Source organism: Dasypus novemcinctus, chromosome 10 (assembly GCF_030445035.2).
Source record: "Dasypus novemcinctus isolate mDasNov1 chromosome 10, mDasNov1.1.hap2, whole genome shotgun sequence".
Lineage (NCBI taxonomy): Eukaryota > Metazoa > Chordata > Mammalia > Cingulata > Dasypodidae > Dasypus > Dasypus novemcinctus.
This window is the reverse complement of record NC_080682.1, coordinates 100,766,705-100,785,933: the sequence shown is the minus strand read 5'-3', so window position 1 is coordinate 100,785,933 and position 19,229 is coordinate 100,766,705. Positions and strand designations below refer to the sequence as shown.

At 40.4% G+C, this 19,229-nt stretch overlaps 2 protein-coding genes across 2 annotated transcripts; one reads left to right on the top strand and one right to left on the bottom strand.

Annotated features, from left to right (window-relative positions):
• Positions 1-1,991: 1,991 nt before the first annotated feature.
• On the bottom strand, positions 1,992-2,939 carry LOC101427876 (olfactory receptor 52P1-like). Its single transcript, XM_004478400.1, has one exon. It carries the CDS (start codon positions 2,937-2,939, stop codon positions 1,992-1,994), a length of 948 nt encoding a protein of 315 aa, XP_004478457.1.
• Positions 2,940-13,583: 10,644 nt separating this feature from the next.
• Positions 13,584-14,528, top strand: LOC101428306 (olfactory receptor 52K2). Its single transcript, XM_004478401.2, has one exon. It carries the CDS (start codon positions 13,584-13,586, stop codon positions 14,526-14,528), a length of 945 nt encoding a protein of 314 aa, XP_004478458.1.
• Positions 14,529-19,229: the final 4,701 nt, after the last annotated feature.

The following is a 19,229-nucleotide window of genomic DNA, read 5'->3' as shown; positions in this document are numbered from 1 at the left end:
TGTGTGATTTATGTATCTTTAAAAATATATATAATTTAAATTTTTTTTAAAAAAGTATCAAGGGCTGACTAGGATTACAACAACTGGGAATTGTCATACATCACTTATGAGAAGACAAAATAGTACAATTTAGAAAATCTGCTGGGCAGATTCTATTAAAGTTAAACATTGCTCTGCCTTATGGTCCACCAATTATACTTCTAGGCTAATAAACATTCACAGAAGCTTTATTTATAGTAGCCAAAAATCAGAAACCAATAAGGTTTGAAATATTCATACAATGGAATACTACTCCCAAGTGAAAAGGAGTAAACTACTGATACATACAACATGAATGAATCTCAAAAACATTATGTTGGATCAAGGAAGTCAAATGCAAGAGAATATGTACACATCATTCCATTGATATGAATTTCTAGAACAGCAAGTTTAATGTGAGGTGTTCAAACCACACAGTAGTGTCTCAGTGGGAGAGCAGAGGTATTGCCTGGAAGTGGTCCAAGGGAACTTTCTGGGATTATGAAACTATTCTGTATCTTGATTGAGGTAGTGGTTATATTGATGTATAATTTTGTCAGAGAGCAAACTGTACACAATATACATATTATTTTACATAAATTATACTTGATTTTTAAAAAAGTGCTTTGGGGAAAAAATACATAACCATAGTCATGATAGTCTCAAATATGATGTTGCCAGTTTTCCTGACTTACTGGATAGTTTGGTTTAAATATCTTGGGGGTAGGATTTATTGGCCAATCTATGACCTCAGATTGCCTGGCAAACTGGAGTATTTCTGGGCAAATTATGACTTTAAATATTATTCATGTGTGTTAAGCCCTAGAGTAAAAGAAGAATTAATTAGATGGCCTCAGGCTGTACTGTGGATTTTCCCGGGGTCTAATATTTGAGTTGTCACCTGGGATTTATGTTCCTGGGTCACCATTATATTTTTAGTTCCTGAAATGTAGCTTCCACATAGAATGTTCTCAGTAATGTCAGTCACATGAGGAAAAGAATTATCACTCCTCCATTTTACTAAGCCCCTAGATTCTTGGTCCTAGAGCCTTGATTTCTAGGAAATCCCCTAATCTACCCCTAAATCCTGATTTAAAGAGGACAAAATTTCGAATTAGAAAGATCTGAGTTTGAATTCTGGTTCTGACATTTATTTGCTTTCTTGGATAAGTTACTACTTTCCTGATCTTCTGCCTCTGCCTCTATAAAGTGGGAGTAAATATATATCCCTCATCAGATGGTTATGAGACTAAAGTAAGAAAAAGCAAATGTTTAATTCTCTTTGGTCACTGTCTTCTTATATGTATGTCTTCTCTAACAGTGAGCAATCATCTTCAGAGTATCTGGTCTAACAAAGTCCATACCCTGGGATTCAGCAAAATATAAAGCATGTTCAGTGAGAAAATAAAAATTCTTATCTTCCAGAGAACCTTCCTAGTTTGACATCACACCTTATTGCTTATTTATTTGCACAATGGGTATAGTATGGCTATTATTCTTCCTCATTTTTTTTTTGTCTCTATGGTCTTAACTGAGGGTTCTGTTTCTCTCTATTCTCTGTGTGTCTCCCCAAGTCAGACTCAGCACTCACTGAGGGAGGTATCCATGTTATCTTTATAAGAATAGGAAAACCTGCCAGTGGAGGAGAGCTTATTTCTCCTTATAAGATCCGTAACCATAGCTCTCATTTTACCCAAGTAACCCAGAAGATGGGAGCAGTATCAGAACAGCAGAGCAGGATTCTCTGGGAGGCCAACATCAGGCCAGTAGGCCCATTATCCCATTAAACAGAGGTTCCTGAGTTTGTAACCATATCTGTATCACAAGTGGTGATCACCTGGTGGTTCTTTCCTCATCTGACTTGTGCTCTGCCTCCTTATCAAAGTGATGAGTTTGGGTTTCTGTCTCCCATCATGCTCAGAACCATGGTTGAGGGAAGTAAAGGACGGCATCCCAGGGTTGGGTTGAAGCCTTCATGACTGAGCAGAGCCCCACTTCAGCAGTCGGAGGAACCCATCCTGGATCTGCTTGGTCTTCATGCCATAAATGATGGGATTGAGCATGGGGGGCACGACAAGGTAGAGGTCAGCCAGAAGGATGTGAATGTGCCGAGGCACATGATGTCCAAAGCGCTGAGTATAGAATGAGAAAAGCCCTGGTGTGTAGAAGAGCAGAATGACACCCAGGTGGGAGCCACAAGTGCTGAAGGTCTTAGCCCTTGCCTCCTTGGAGGAAAGGCCTAAAACGGCCCGGAGGATGAGTGTGTAGGAGACAATGATACAGATGGAGTCAGTGCCCACAACCAGCGTGGCAGCAGTGATGCCATAGATGTTATTTGGCTGTATACCTCCACAAGCCAACTTCACCACAGCCATATGCTCACAGTAGGAGTGGGCCACCACTTGACTACAGTAGTTCAGCCTTGCCAGTAAGCAGGTGAGTGGGGTCATAAGCCCCAGTCCACGAAGCATAGCAGCAGCCCCTAACTTTCCCACAGTCTCTGGAGACAGCAATGACCCATAGTGCAATGGCCGGCAGATGGCCACGTAGCGATCAAAGGCCATTGCTAGCAGGATGCCAGATTCTACAGCTGAGAAGCCATGGATAAAGAACATCTGGGCAGCACAGGCCCCAAAGGCAATCTCAGCAGCATTTGCCCAAAAGAGTGCTAGGAGCTTGGGTACAGTGGAGGTGCAGAGTACCAGGTCAATGGCGGACAGCATACAAAGGAACAGGTACATGGGTTGGTGCAATGCAGGCTCTGAATGCACCACCAGAAGCACTGTCATGTTGCCAAGCACTGCCATGGCATACATGGAACAGAAGGGAAATGCAATCCAAAAGTGGAATGCCTCCAGGCCAGGAATTCCCATGAGCAAGAAGGAGGTTGGGTTCTGATGGCTGTGGTTTGAAAGTTGCATGACTAGGCCAAGGCAGGGTAGGCGGAGAAGTTCTCACTACTTGATCTGAGTCCTGGTAGGCCTTGAGAAATGGGGCAGCTGGGATTCATCCTTATGATGTGCTTGAAACTGAAATGGCAACAGGAAATATTTGAATCAGATCTCATGAAAAATATCCACAATTAGAAGATTGTAGGACACTGGAAAATGACACAGGTCAGGAGTTTGGAATATCATCACCAGGGTTCAAAAGAGTTGTTGCCACTTCTATCTGATTCAGTGATCTCTAGACAGGGACTGGGAGGTGAATTGGATGGCTGCAGAACCCTCTCCACAGTGATTCTTCAGCATTTTTCTCTTTGCCTATAAAGCCTCTTCTACCTCTACACTAGCAATATTTTCTCCTGATTCATCTGCCTATGTGACAATATAAGGATAACGTAATGATCAAAGGTCAGGCATATTAGATAGCAGACTCAAATGTGACTACTTTTCAAGGTGGGATGATCAGTACTGAGGAGAAGAGAATGGAAGGAAGAGAGATTTTGGATGAATTTGTTAAACCATTAAGCCCATGATAACTCATAGACAAGGCTCAGAATCTGGATTCTGACCAGGAACAGCAAAGCACATAGTGAAGGGGTAAGCTATATCCTGCTTCAGCCGATAATATTGCCTGGCTCATGTTTAGTACTAGATACTGTTTTTGCCTCAGGTGTCCTTTTGGGTACTGTTAAAAGTAGGTGGAATCATGCAGACTTGCTTAGTGATGGAAGTCGGATGCTTTGATCACAATGTGTGTTCTTAATGGTTATTGAGAGATGATTACATACCTTCGGCAAAATCAAAGGTATGAAAGAAAGAAGGGCTGGAAAATGAATTTTAATAAATAGGAGCATAGAATCATTCTCTGTAAACAAATATGGAGGCCAAGGTAAGTCCAATGACAGTTCTGAACTTTCACACATCTCTATCCCACCTCTTCCATGCATTACCTGTCCTCTCTATAGAGACAGGTAACAAACAGAATTGGGGAGAGTGGAGGTGAAACAAAAGAAAGGCAGGAAGGGAACAGCAGAGAAAATGAAGATGGAAAGAAAGACAAAAGAATAAGAAACAGAAGTAGACAAAAGAGGACAGAAAAGAGAGGAGAAGAAGAGAAAAGTACCTTTCTCAACAGGGGTTCCAATATAATGCAATATGACTGTGTTTTAGTTACTAAATGGAACAGCTATAATAAAACAAATTGGACCCTCTGGAGATGTCACATTTCCATCCCCTACTTTAAAGACAATATTCTTTGCAACACCTAGCATCAGTTATCCATACATAAAGATCACAGGAAACTGTTTTGGGGAAAGAGGCAGGAATGAAAAGTGATCTGGGGAAGGAATCCTGGGCCAAGATGCCTGGTTTTCCATCCCAGTGCCATCTTTTGCTGTTACTGTGATACTGAACAAATCATCTTGCCCCTTTTTGTCTCATCATCCCCTTCCCCATGTGTTTCCTGTCTTCTATTCTGTGCTAGTGTCCTCCTGAGTTTCCACTGCCCAGCTTGAGCCCAAGGGTCCCAGAGGGGAATTCAGCTTTGGTGGTTGTGAAGTTTCAGGACAGAGAGAAATCTGAGTGTGTGGGACCTTGTACAACAGCATATGTAAAACTGTTACATTCTATGAAGGAGCACCTTGTGTGAGTGTTCGGCTGAGTATATGACTGTACATGTGTTTATAGATATGCAAAATGCATGAACAAAGCTGTACTCAGAAAACCTAAGTACATACATTCAGGTGAGACATTGTTTTTGGAGTGTCCATCTTCAGTGCCCTTCCTCTGGTGTGAAGAATTAAGAACTGAATAATCTGATCAAGACTTGGACAGCCCTGCTTTCTTTCCTCCCATGTAATTGATTCATATTTCCTCAACCCTTCCTTTCACTTGTTCCTTGATATGAAAGTTATGCACAATGATCACAATCTCTCCTTGCTTCAGCTCTATTTGCAAAGTTGGGGAAACTGAAGTTGGAAGAACGCATGTTGAGCTCAATATGCTCAGATTTCAGAAGAGAGGTGGAAATGAGGGTCTTTGAGTCCTGACTTCCTAGCTCTGTACCTCTAAAAATTCCAGAGACCAGGTGAGGAAAGTATCCCAGACCTCCAGATAATCCTCCAAGAATAACTCTATTTCATGCTCTAGTATTTGGTATTAAAAATATCTTACTTAAAATTTGTAGTAATAAGAGATGAAATCCAGGAACAAGGCTGCCTCAAGAGCAAAGGAGCAAGTTCTTCATCACTGGAGGTGTTCAAGTGCTTCTGGAAGCTATCTGGCAAGAAGTCAGCATTCATTACCGGAAGATCAATAGTAGACTAATTCAAATCCCAGCTCTTCCACTCATAAGCTGGGTGATCTTGGTTAATTTGCCTAAGCTCTCTCCACCTGCTTTCTCACCTGTGACCTGGAAAGGTTAATCCTTATTTCATAGGCTACAGTGAAGATTATCATGGGAGATACTTATCTCCATTCATACTACATGGTACATAGCAGAGGTTGAAAAGCGTAATTCATCTGCTGGTCTCATTTTCTCAGTGAGAAATGATCTCAGTGGTGGTCAGGTATTTGTCTAACCACAGTTTGCCTCTTGTAGCACTGAGCATGGAGACAGAAGAGTTACCAAGCCTGCAGGGAGTAATAGTGCAGCCTCAGGTCCAGTAGGGCTTAGAGTGTGTAGGAGCAAAAGAGCTGGAGTATTTATCTTGTTATTATGACTCCAGCTGAGAATAGGGATTCTCTGGGGATGAGGGCATTAAAAATATCTCTGAGATGCTAGTAAGAGACAGCAAAGTGAAGCTAGGAAATTTGTGCCTTGAAAGGGGAGGGAAGGATTGGATAGCAGAAGACTTCTATCCTGAGAGTTCAGTGTGGGTAGGAAGAGGGAAGGGGGAGAGGTCCTTGAGAACAAATAACTCAAAAGGATTTTAGGCACAGGAACAAATTTTGGAATTTTTTACTGTTCATCCCAAATATTTGTTTGCCCATGTTTCCTTTGGGCAAGCTATTTAACCTCTCTGAACATTAGTTATGCATCTGTAAAAAGAAAAAGTTGTGAAGATGAAGTGAGACAATATATGCAAAACATTTGCAATTTTGACTGATTTATGTTAAGCATTTTTTATTCAAATCAGTGATCACTGATTGAACATCTACTGCATACAAAAAGACTACATTAGATGTTAGGACAAGGAGATAAAGGATCATATCCCTGTTCTCAAGGAGCTCACAGTCTGGTTTGGAGGATGGGAAGACATAAAGTCTAATAACATGTCATTGAGATATATAGAGACATATGAAAGACATAGAGGTTCATTCAGCAGAGGAGGGTTTAGCTCTGGAAGAGATAGTCAAGATTTAGGGTTTGGAAGTATGAGGTTGACTTGGAGGAAGAGGCACATGAAAAAGCAGAAACAGCTTATGCAAAGACCTGGCAGGCAAGGCACAATGGGCATGTTCTGGGAACCATTGGAATGCAGTTTAAAGTTAACACCTTCATGAATCTTTGCTGATATTCAAAAGTCCTTTTCCTCTTGCTCACACACCATCTTATTAAAACTGTTTGTGTGCTACAGAGTACTTTAAATCTTTCAGGTGTAGCCTTATATAAAATAACAGCTATGTTAAATAACAGTTTTAAGCCACTTGTTTCCCTATGTATAAAGGGTATGGATATGACTTACTTTGTGGGGTTGTTATGAGATATTATGTGTAAGGCATTTAGTACAGTGCACAGCACATGGTAAGACCTAAATAGATTGCTGTTATTATTACATTGTCGTTCGGTTGGCTTCTTACAAAATAGTTTTTGTAATTCCTCTCTCTCTCTCTCTCTCTCTGATAGTACTCAGAAGAAGGTCATGATGATGTTAGGTTTTAGGGGAAGGCTGCTGAATGTGCAGATGGTATTATAATCAAATGTAGGACAGGCAGGCATGAAGCATGACCTCAGACAATAAGTCAACAAATTTATATTGATAACTTTACTATGTACTTGACTTTTTCCTGGGGATGCATAGATTGAAAAGATTCATGTTTTTTAAAGAACTTTAAATGCAAATGATAAAGGGAAGTCTTTTAGGGGGTGACATGACCCAGATGATAAAAAGGAAGACACAGGCTTTGTTCTATGAGCATAGAAACTTTGCTCCTCTGGGAACCTTTAAGATGCCTGCTACTTCAAGAAGTTTAATGGATCCTGGTTTTTTGCCATCTCCCCACCTTTTTTTTATTAAAGTAGTTATAGGTTTACAGAAAAATCATGCATAAAATACAAAGTTCCAATATACCACACTATTGCAAAAACCTTTCATTAGTGTGGTACATTTGTTATAATTGATGAAAAAACATTTATGATTATACTATTAATTATAGTTCATGGCTTACATTAGGGCTCACTGTTTATTGCACAGTTCTATGGTTTTTCTGTTTTTAAAATGTTTAGTCTAGTAATACCTATACAACCTAAGATTTTTCCCTTTTAACCAAATTCACATATATAATTAAGAGCTGTTAATTATGTTCACAATCTTGTGCTACCATCACCACCATCCATTACTAAAACTTTTCCATCACTCAAATAGAAAATTCACCAATTAAGCATTAGCTCCCCATTCTCTATATTCACCCCAGCCTCTGGTAACCTATATTCCAGTTTCTGACTATGAATTTGCTTATTCTATTTGTTTCATGTACGTAAGATTGTGGACTTTTGTGTTTGGCTTATTTCACTCAACATGATGTCTTCAAGGTTTATCCATGTCCATGTATCAGAAATTTCTTTTTTGTGACTGAATAATATTCCATTGTGTGTATATATCACATTTTGCTTATCTATTTGTTGATCGACGGACACTAGGTGTGCTTCCATCTTTTGACAACTGTGAATAATGCCGCTGTGAACATTCATGTGCAAATATCTGTTGGAGTCCCTGCTTTGGTCTTAGATAGGAGTATAGGAGTATAGATGGTTTATCCATTGAAAGGAGGAAGGGTACATGTACAAGTAGTTTGGTATATTTAATAGTATGATTTCAAATTATCTTCTGAATACTTATATTTTGTGGTGAAATAAAATGAAAGGTCATCAGCTCAGATTGTGGAAAGTGGGGTTGGAGATTTAAAAGAACGAGAAAAATCAAAATAGATGTCTCTGAATATATGTAAGTGCATAGGTTACAGAATGTTGGTTTGTCCAGCAACTCTGAGGATGTGAGACCAGTGAGCATGGCCCTAATACGACTTTCTTGGGGTTAGACACTTTTGCCCATGGGAGTCTCTTATTCCATTAAAATTATACATAGACATATGCATGTAAATATATAAATTATGACTGTAGTGGTATAAAGATGACTATACTCCAAGCTGTATTCAGTGTTACATATTCATTATTATTATATTAATATTTTATTCTGATTTTAAAAGATATTAAAGTGAAAACATTTTCAAAGGTCCATATAAATATTGTGGGCCTACAGCACTGTGCCTACTGTGCCTAACGACCTTCCAGCAAGCATGATTCTATGTTTTCCTCCAGCTAGGAGTCGCATGCAGAGAATGCAGAGCATTGGAAAGAGCAGGGTTGATTGCTAGGTGAGTACAAGTAGGGAGATAGGGCCAAGGGATTGACAACATATGAAAGGTGATCTGATAATATTAATATAATATTAAGCTATGGAATCTAAGTTGAATAAGGAGGAAAATGAGGATATAATACAGACTGTGGGGAGTAAAAAGGCAAGAGGGTCAATGTATTAGAGGCCTTGGGAGGTGATTCAAGAATTGCTGATTTGAGAAGGAGAAATGGGTGGCAGTGGTCATAGAGTGGAGTTCTTGGCACAAAGGAGAGTCAAAGAACGAAGAGGAATGACCAGAGATATGGCATGGCTTCCACAAAAGGGGGTAATCGGTAGTGATGGGGAAGAAGGAGGACAAATCCCCTACTGTAGAGTCATTGTCCTAAACTCTAGATAAGATCATATAATTTTAGATATAGGTAAGGGATCTGTATGACCCTCAACATTCTACTTCATTACTGATGGAAAGAAACTGGATAGAAAATTAAATGACTATGTGTGCTTTCAGCCTCAGTCAGGCTGTGCCCCTCAGTCCCAGTTACACACCTCTTGACCTAGCCTCTGTTTTTAGACAAGATCATATCCCTAAAATTTTCCCATGTCACTGCAACCTTTGGTTATTCTTCCCACCTCTGTCCTCCTTCAATCCTGCTTGTGCTGTCACAACCTCAGCCTGTGTGAACTTACCCTCGGATCTTGGCCATGTGACTTAAATCTGAACCCCCTTAAACTCAACCATAACCAGCCCAGCTCAGTTTGTATTTTCTCAGCTTTTGTCCTGGATATCTTCCACTCTAACTGCTCCCTATACCAGCTTGTGAGATCTCAGGTTGAGATAATGATGTCTCCTCAGCCCAATTCGGAGCAATGTAAGCCCTGTGTAGAAGTCCTACCTTAAATTCCAGAGACTTCAGGTGAAAGAGGAGAGTCCTTATCTCTAAAGACAAGAGCTGGGATACTTAATGTAGGATCTGAGTATCTCTATGGGGAAAAGAAGAGGTGGTGACCAGGGTACAGATTCAGCAGGACCTGTTAGGGAGTGTCATGAAGAGTTAGTTCAGGTCAATGCACGTAGGGGGTCTCCTATGAAAACTGACTTCCTTTCTCGTGACCATGGAAAAATAGCAGGCACTAGCAAGGAAAATAGGAGGAAAAGCTTTTCCTGTCTGTGTTCTTTTTAATGGTTGATAATTCTCAAGTACTATAAAAACTATCCAAGGAACCAAGAAGTTAATGTCTTATCAAGGTCACAAGTTGGGACTCAGACCTAGGTATCCCAACCATAACCCTAACCCATAGCTCTGTCCCATATGATATTCACCTATCAGAACACAAAATGAAACAAAACACCCAAACCCTAAATCACATCAAACAAAAAGCTAATAGATAACCTTGACTAGTTATGACTGACCCCCACCTTTACAAGCCATGATCAGAAAGAGCCCACACAGCTGGCAGCCATTTGTGTGGTCTAAGCATTTTTGTTTCTAAGTAGGAACTGTGGGGAAGAAAAGTAAGGATGGAGAGAGAAACAATGATGACTAAGACCAGATTACACTTTGCCACAAGGGTGGGAGGAGTGTCTGTAGGAAGTCAGGGGCAGTAACCCCAAGACTGAAGACTGGGAAGAGAAGGCCCCTAGAGTTACCCTAAGAGAAGAGATCAGATCTGTCATGGGACCTCTTGAAGATGCTCCTCAGAGGCGGGAGCTGCTGTTTCCTTTTTCATTGGGGAAAAGAGTAATGGGTTATGAGGATAAAAGCCAGACCCTTCCTTTCAAACTCCCTCTTTCCTACCTTTCTCTCACTAAGAGAAGAAAACAGCATCAGTTTTTCTTGAATCCTATGGAAAATGTCAAGAATCATGCCTCATGATGCAGGGTGAGAACACATTGGGCCAGAATCATGGGGAGGATCAGGAATATAGCACGGTAAGGGAGCTGACACAGACGGGGTGAAAGAGAACAAACAAGTGGGGTTCCTGATGCTGGGATCAATTGGCTCCCAGGGTACTGGAAATGCAAAAGGGGGGTACACATTAAGGGAAACAGTCAGAGCATGTCAGCTGGAGTTTGTAGAGAAAACGGGCACAAGCAGGATAATAGCAGATTCCAGACTGAAATAGTACTCACTAGAGGGAATGTCGAAGGACTAGGCAGAGACCTGATTGGAAAAGAGTGTTTAATGTTTGAGGGTATTGGGCTAGGTTAGGGGTATGGGCAATGTAGTGCACAGAACAGAATTGAACTCTCCTTTACCCCTCAGGACCAAAACACAATACTGATCTCAGGCATTATCTCACTTTCCAATTCTTTTGTCTTCTATCATTTTCATCTTGGACATACCCATCTAATAGGAGAATTTCTTTCTATACTTCTCAGATACTTCATCTTCTATTAACTTCAGAGCATTTCTCCAACTGTTATTAAAAGAAATCCTTCCCTATCTCCTAGGCCTGTGCTCCCTTCTGTGGCAGGTATTAGGAACCACCTCTAGAAAACTTCAGCTAACAAGCTCACCCCAAATCTTTCAAATTCCTCTTCCTGTCACTGCTCCCTGTTTACTCATACCCTACATTCTAGCCTTACCTCAGTCAAAGATGCTGTAATAGTCCAGAAAGAAAAAATAAAGGAGAAACATGAAATAAGGAAATAGGAGGAACAGGCCATGTTTAACAAATCTTGCTTATTAAAGATTTCATTAGAAGCTAGCTTTACTTTTGCAGCATGGTCTTGCATATAGAGTCCAGAGTAGGAGGCAGAAGATATGAGATTTAGTTCATGACCATCTGAGGTCTCAGTGTCCAAAAACCATCATTTTAAAGTCTTCTCAGGACAAAGGTATAACCTACCAAATAATAACAGCACTAAATACCCTTTAGGTAAGGAGCCACATACACTTTGGGGGGAGACAAAGAAATAAATGACACAATTCCTTTGGACATTTGCTGATATCTTGGCTTTTGAGGCAGGAAATAAGCATAGGACAATAAAATCTAAGGATTGGACAAAGTACTTGTGTTAAGCAGTTTCTTGGATGTTGGGGCAGGAGAAAACCAGATAAACAGAGCCATATCTTCAATGGAATTAGTTGTATATTTTAGCTGCACCAGGAAAAAAAGGTAAATGGATCATTAGACATCTTAAACAGAATACGTAATCTGTGAGGTTTAGGGGTGTGTGCAAATAAACTGGAAGGCCAGGGGCACATGGGAAATAATGGAGACAGAAGCACTCAGGGAATAGGTGAGACCTGTTTGGAATTGGAGAAGCACATTCATTTAGGAGTAGGATGATTGCATGTATATGAGCACATTCATTCATTCAAGAAATACTTTTTTTAAAAAATTATTTATTTATTTTTAAAAATTACAGTAAAAAAATATGAGGTCCCATTTAACCCCACCGCCCCCACCCCCCACTCCCCCCACGGCAACACTTGCTCCCATAAGAAATACTTAACAAGCACCTATATAGGTATCACGGATACTTTTTTAAAAACCCTGCCTTGCTGTCATAGGACTTCCATGTTGTCCATCCTAAAGACAAGTCCTAAAGACTTGAAAATGTTCAGATCTAAATTAGACTTGGAGAAGCCTTTGAATTCCAAGAACTCACAGGCAGACCAGTGGACAGACATATGCATAGGAAATGCAGATCATAATCTTATTGTGTTATTTAATCTGTAAATCTTCATTGAAATGACTAAGAAAATCTGCCTGGAGGAGTCTGGGAAGGTTTCACCAATATCTTGGCAGGATCTTGGCAAGATTATGAAAGGGGACAGAGGAAAGCATTGCAAAGAAATAGTATGAGTTACAAGTATGGCTGTTTCAGGATGACAGATGTCATCAGTATGAATGAATTTAGGGTGTATGTTTTAGGGAAGGGTGATAGGTGAAGTCAACAGTTTAGGGAGGAAGAAGTTTGTAAACATGTTTAGTGATTTTTTTCTTTTTGTAGCAATGGAATTCCATAAATAGTTTTCATCAAAGAATTAAAATATGTGCTTTGTTCTGTAATGGATAGATTGAAGCAGGAGGTAGAAAACTAGAGAGGAGGTCTTTATATTTATGCAAGCAAGATATGATAAGATAAAAATTCTCAAAGGCAAATGGGAAGGGAGAGAAATGCAGTATGAGAGACAATTCAGAGGCAGAATCAAGGGGCATCAATGACTGGAAAAGAAATCTATGAACTCTAGCATCTAGCAGAAGGCCATATAACTAGAGCATAGTGAAGAAGGGAGAGATGGAAGAAGATGAAGTGAAAAGTGAGCAGGGACCAGACCATGCCAGGATTAGAGAGTGGATTTCATCCCAAGATCAATGGCAATTCCATGAAGGTTTTAAGCAAGGACTGGCATGTTATAATTTGCCCTTTTAAATGGTCTCTTTAGCTAAAGTATGGAAAATCAATTAGAGAGGGAGAATATTCAGAACTCAAAGACAAATTAGGAAGCTTTGTAGTCTAGGTGAAAGATGATGTTGATTATGTGTTTTGGCAAGGAAAGGGAAAGGAAACGGGAAAAGAATAAGGAGAGAAAAGAATTTTGCAGTTATATTTCTCCATGTACATTATGATGATTTTCTGATTTATTTAAGGGACTAGAAAAAGAAAAAAAGTGTGAAATGAGTGATCAGAGTTTGAACTAGAACATTATAATTCCTCTGATTTGAATACTGTCTGGAAGGGGACCTGTGGAAGCAGACAAGAGAAGGAGAATTGCCAATAACTACGAGAGCCTCCAATATCACCTCAACCCATCCAACTGCCTTCTTGTCTTGTGATATCAGTTCAATTATGATTAATATTCTATCTATTCAATGAGAATTTCATTGACAGCAGGAAGCATGGATTATACTTATCTGTGTGTATGAAGAATAGTAATTATTTTGGTTAAGGTTTAGGAAAGCGAACAAGAACTAATTGTCCCAGGTTGAATATCAGAGCCTGAATCCTTAATTATATAGAGAGTAGAATTGTGTACAGATGATTAAAGAAAAAACCTATCCAGATTGACAAGGAGAAGTTTCAAGAGTTATGTCAGCCTCCAATAGCACCTCAACCCATCCAGCTGCATTCTTCTTGATTGGGATCCCAGGCTTGGAGCACTTGCACATCTGGATCTCCATCCCTTTCTGCTCAGCCTATACGCTAGCTGTGCTGGGCAACTGCACCCTCCTCTTCATCATCCAGGCTGATACAGCGCTCCATGAGCCCATGTACCTCTTCCTGGCCATGTTAGCAGCCATTGATCTGATCCTCTCTTCTACAACACTGCCCAAAATGCTTGCCATATTCTGGTTCAGGGATCGAGAAATCAACTTCTATGCCTGCCTGGTCCAGATGTTCTTTCTCCACTCCTTCTCCATTATGGAGTCAGCTGTCCTGCTGGCCATGGCCTTTGACCGCTACGTAGCCATCTGCAAGCCGCTGCACTATACCACAGTGCTGACTGGACCCCTTATCACTAAGATTGGCATGGCTGCTGTGTTTCGGGCTGTGACACTCATGACTCCGCTCCCCTTTCTCCTCAGACGCTTCCATTATTGTCGGGGCCCAACAATTGCTCATTGCTATTGTGAGCACATGGCTGTAGTAAGGCTTGCCTGTGGAGACACACGCTTCAACAATATCTATGGCATTGTTGTGGCCATGTTTATTGTAGTGTTGGACTTGCTCTTTGTTAGCCTATCTTATATCTTTATTCTGCGGGCAGTTCTACAGCTTGCCTCTCAGGAGGCACGCTATAAGGCATTTGGGACTTGTGTGTCTCACATAGGTGCTATTCTAGCCTTCTATACACCTGTGGTCATCTCCTCAGTCATGCACCGTGTGGCCCGCCGGGCTGCCCCCCATGTCCACATTCTTCTTGCCAATTTCTACATGCTCTTCCCACCCATGGTCAACCCCATCATCTATGGTGTCAAGACCAAGCAGATTCGTGAGCGAGTCTTAGGACTATTTCTGAGAAAGGATGTGTAAATGGAAAGTGTGGGAGAGGTGGAGAAAGAGTTGGACAGCCTGAATTCTGAAGTGGGAGCCAAGGTATAATGTGGAGCAGAGGGCTTCCAAAGTCTCTGCATCTTGAAACTCAAACAGGCTCTTGTCTGATCAGGAGCTCTGGATCTTAGTCAACTGACAGCCTGTGTTCTCAAACTGGTGATTTTGCTGAGTCACCACAAAACCTTCCCTATCATCAGGCTTTATGGAGATTAAACCAGTATGCTTCAGGGGGCCTCACCTAAAGACAAAAAGCTCCTTCTATTTTCATTTATGCAAGAGAAGACTGAAAATCTTCATTTCTACCTGACTTATTGGGAATTTGGTGAACTATCCACTCAGGAACTAAGTGAAGAACATTACATCTGAGGCAGGAATCTCTTCTGATCATTCTGACCATTGGTATCCAGCCTCTGCCTAAAACTCCCAGTGATGGGGAACACACAACCTTCCAGAGTTTCAGGTTTCAAGTCAGACAGTTCTGCTTATTTAAAAGTTATAGCTTTGGGAAGTGGATGTAGCTCAAGTAGCTGGGTGCCTGCCTACCACACAGGAGGTCCTGGGTTCGATTTCTGGTGCCTCCTAAAAAAAGAAAGAAGATGAACAGAGAGCAGACACCAAGCACAAATAAGGCAGGAGGGCGAGAATTTAATAAATAAAAATAAATCTAAAAAAATTATGGCGTCAATTGAAGAAGTCTGTGTATTATTGTACTATTTTTCTTTTGGCTTTCTATCTTCAGGGCCAATCAATGCCTCTTATTAAAAATAAGATGTCCTGTAAGATCTCTCTATACATTATCCAACACTTTGTTTCCATAAAAATGTAGCTTACTTCTTAAACAAGATTGGGATATCCTCATTTATTTACTAATCCATTTGCAAAATATCATTGAACACCATCTATATGTTAAGTCTGTACTAGGGCTTGGGGATGCATAGACTGTTATGGTAGGGAAGCTGCACTTATTCTCTCCTGAGATGGATATGGAAATTTTAATTACAATAGATTGAATACCACTCCAAAGGCTTAACATAATGGAGAAATAAGGGGAAAGCAATGTAGTTGGAAGGTAGGCATATTAACCTGTTTCTGTTTTTCATGCAAACTCGGATAAGGGAATCCCCTTAATATTAATCCTGACAAGTATTCTGCTGCTGCTCACAGCAATGCTCATACACCTTCCACAAATGAACTCTTCTACTTTCATCTCGTGACCCCCTTGTTTCTTTAGAGTTGGCTGATTAATAATCTCTCCTCTCCTTCTAACTCCTTCCCCCTGCCATGGTTGCACGGAGCTATATTCCCCAGAAAAAACATATAACTCTCAATCCGTTCCTGGGTGAATGAACCCATTTCCAACAGGACATTTTGATGAGGTTGCTTCAGTTACAGTATGGCCAACCTGAATCAGGATGGGTTTTAATCCTATTATTGTATTCCTTTATAATCAGAATGAAAATTCAGTCAGAGAAAGCCAGGGGAAGAAGCCAGAAGTTAATGGAACCCAGATAACTCAGCAGAGCACTCTATGTGCATTGCATGTGACAGAAAAGCCAAGGAACAAGGATCACTGGCAGTCAGCCTCAGAATGCCACAATCTTCTGAGAGAAAGCACTGCTTTGGTGGCACATTGATTTTGGACTCCTCCTAGGCTCAAAACCATAAGCCAATAAATTCCCACAGTTTAAACCAACCCATTGTATGGTGCTTGCTTTAACAGCCAGAGAACTAAAACACCTCCTCCTGTGGAAAGAACTTACAAGATTCCAAGTTATTTTTGTTTCCCACCTCTGCTCTCTTGATTTCCTCTGATATCAAAACAAACACTTTAAGAAAATACATTCTACTTCAGGTCATATGTTGTCACAACCTACATAGGTTGTTTCTTCTGAACATAAGTGTTGGCAGGTGGGAAGCTTAAAAATAACATTAAATTCAACACATAAATAACCATAGAGGGTAGCAATCTTTAAGGAAGCTATTTCCAACAAAAGAGTGATGCTCTTGATGATTGATACTAGGGATACCATCAACTTTCAGGTCATTTCCATCCCAGTAAAGAAGTGGCTCTGTGACCAAGTCAAGCTCAACAGTATAAGGATCTCTTCACCAGACAATATATGTAAAATCAACACAACCATGATTATTCACAAATAGTAAAAGAAATTATATTCTTCACTATCTAATTTGCATTTGACACATAAAGAAAGCTTGAATAAAAACTGTAGTCTATAGGCAGAAGGAATGAAAGATTATGATAAAGAAAACTTGTTTTAGTCATTGGGGCTTAGTTATAATGTTTCCAATCAGCCAATAACTAGTGCTTTCTAACTTCAAACTAGGGTGCAGAGCTTAATGCCCCTAAAAAGTAGAAGAAAGAGTGCTTGAGTGTAGGACTTAAATTTGTTCAGAGAACCCATAATCCCTTATACTTCCTTCTCATTTTCAATTTAAATTCTTTTTGTTCTTATTGATTCCTTTTACTTTTTTCCCCTTTTCCATTCTCTTCTCCTTCTGGGACACCAATAATGCATACGTTTACGTGTTCACATTGTCATTCAGCCCTCTGAGACTCTATTATTTTTTTCATTCTCTTTTCTTTCTGTTCCCTTGTCTATTCCAGTTCAGAAGCTCTGTCTTCAAAATCACTGAATCTATCTTTGAGCTGTTTATTGATTCCTTTTTGTCTCATGTCCTACTTCTAATCTATAAGGATACCCATCGGGAAAACACATTCACAATCTGATTAATTCTCCCACATAGACTGCAACTCCCTTGGTTCTAAGTCACTATCCTCCCTTGCCTGACTTACTGTAATAGTCACCACCTTATTCTTCTTCGCACTTCTATTGTCCCCTCCTTTGCTGTTCTCATCAGAGAAGTAAGAAGCAAAATTTCACATTTGACATGTGTCAAATCATGTCAAATCTCTGCCCAAAAGTCTGAATTTTATTCTGAGAGAAAGGATCAACTTTTGAAAAGTCCTTACAATGGCCTGCAAGGCCCTATGTTATAAAGAAACTGAAGAAATTCATGAATTACAAAGAAAACCAAACCTAGACACATCATTTATTAGTGAATAAAATTAAAGAAGAGGAAAACTCTTAAAAAGCAGCTCAGGTGGAGAGGTAGATCACAGTACAATCTTGGGATAGACAATAAGCCTGACAGCTTTCAATGTAATCACTGGAAGTCAGAATATAATGGATTATATTGAAATGGGTAAAAGAATGGAACTGCTATGTAGATTTCTATACCTACTGAAAATATCCTTCAAAAATAATCATGAAAGAATTTTACAAATGAAATAATTGATGGCTATGTGTCACTATTTTTTAATAGAATATATATATATTTTTTTCTCCCTTTATTTTTTAAAAATGTTACATCAAAAAAATATGAGGTCCCCATATATCCCCCATCCCCCTCACTCCACTCTTCCCACATCAACAATCTCTTTCATCAGTGTGGTACATTCATTGCATTTGGTGAATACATTTTGGAGCAATGCTGCACCACATAGATAATGGTTTACATTGTAGTTTACACTCTCCCCCAGTCCACCCAGTGGGCCATGGCAGGATCTACAATGTCCAGCATCTGTCCCTGCAGTACCACCTAGGACAACTCTAAATCCTGAAAATGTCCCCACATTGTATCTCTTCTTCCCTCTCCCTACCCTCAGCAACTACTAGTGGCCACTTTCTCCACATCAATGCTACATTTTTTTCCACTATTAATCACAATAGTTCTATAGTAAAATATTAGTAAGTCTGCTCTAATCCATACTCTATTCTTCCATCCTGTGGACCCTGGGATGGTTATGTCCACTCCACCTCTATATTGAGAGGGAGCTTAGATTCCACATGGATGATGGATGCAATTCTCTTGCTTGCAGTTGTAGCCACTCTTTGCACTCTTGTCTCTCTGGTGTGGTGCTTGACCTTCTTCACCTCCCTGTTAGATGACTGGGGTAAGTCCCATAAACCAGAGAGTAGGAGTTGCAAGTCTGCTGAGGCTCAGGGCCCAGCTGTCACATGGACAGTCTAGAGATTCAGGTCTCCTGAGTATACACTAACCCCAGCACCAACCACAGGTCCAGTAAAAGTGACAGAAGAGGCATGTGTAGAAAGGTCACATCTGAGCCCAACTCCATAACACTCAGGAATACAAATTCCAAAGTAGGGCCAACTGACATGGCCCTGAACTCCAGAGCCATCTGCCATGACCGTAGGACTTGTGGGTCTCTGTAGCCCTCAGGAGAACCAGTAACTGAGCTTGTATCTACTTTGGCTGTCTCTGAGACCCTGCTGAGGCATGCATAAGTGTGACACCTCTGATGACCTTCCAACTCCTTTTTGGAGACTCATAGCCATATAAAGTCATTTGTCCTTTCCATTTCCCCCTTCTATTCAAGGTCAAAAAGGAGTTTTTAACACTTGATGTTACATATAGGCTGAGATATTCTGCTGGTCTGAGTTGACCCTTTTATTCAAGGTCTTTTTCTAGTTATATCATCAGCTGGGACTTGGTAGAAATCCCTTGGCACCTGGGAGGCTCATCTCTGGGAGTCATGTCCCATGCTAGAAGGAAGGTAATGCATTTGCATGCTGAATTTGGCTTGGAGAATGGCCACATTTGAGCAACACAGAGGCTCTCAGGAGGTAACTTTTAAGCACC

What these genes read in the sequence shown, in the direction of transcription:
- LOC101427876 (XM_004478400.1), bottom strand. Translation starts at nt 2,939, where the DNA reads ATGCAACTTTCAAACCACAGCCATCAGAACCCAACCTCCTTCTTGCTC.
- LOC101428306 (XM_004478401.2), top strand. Translation starts at nt 13,584, where the DNA reads ATGTCAGCCTCCAATAGCACCTCAACCCATCCAGCTGCATTCTTCTTG.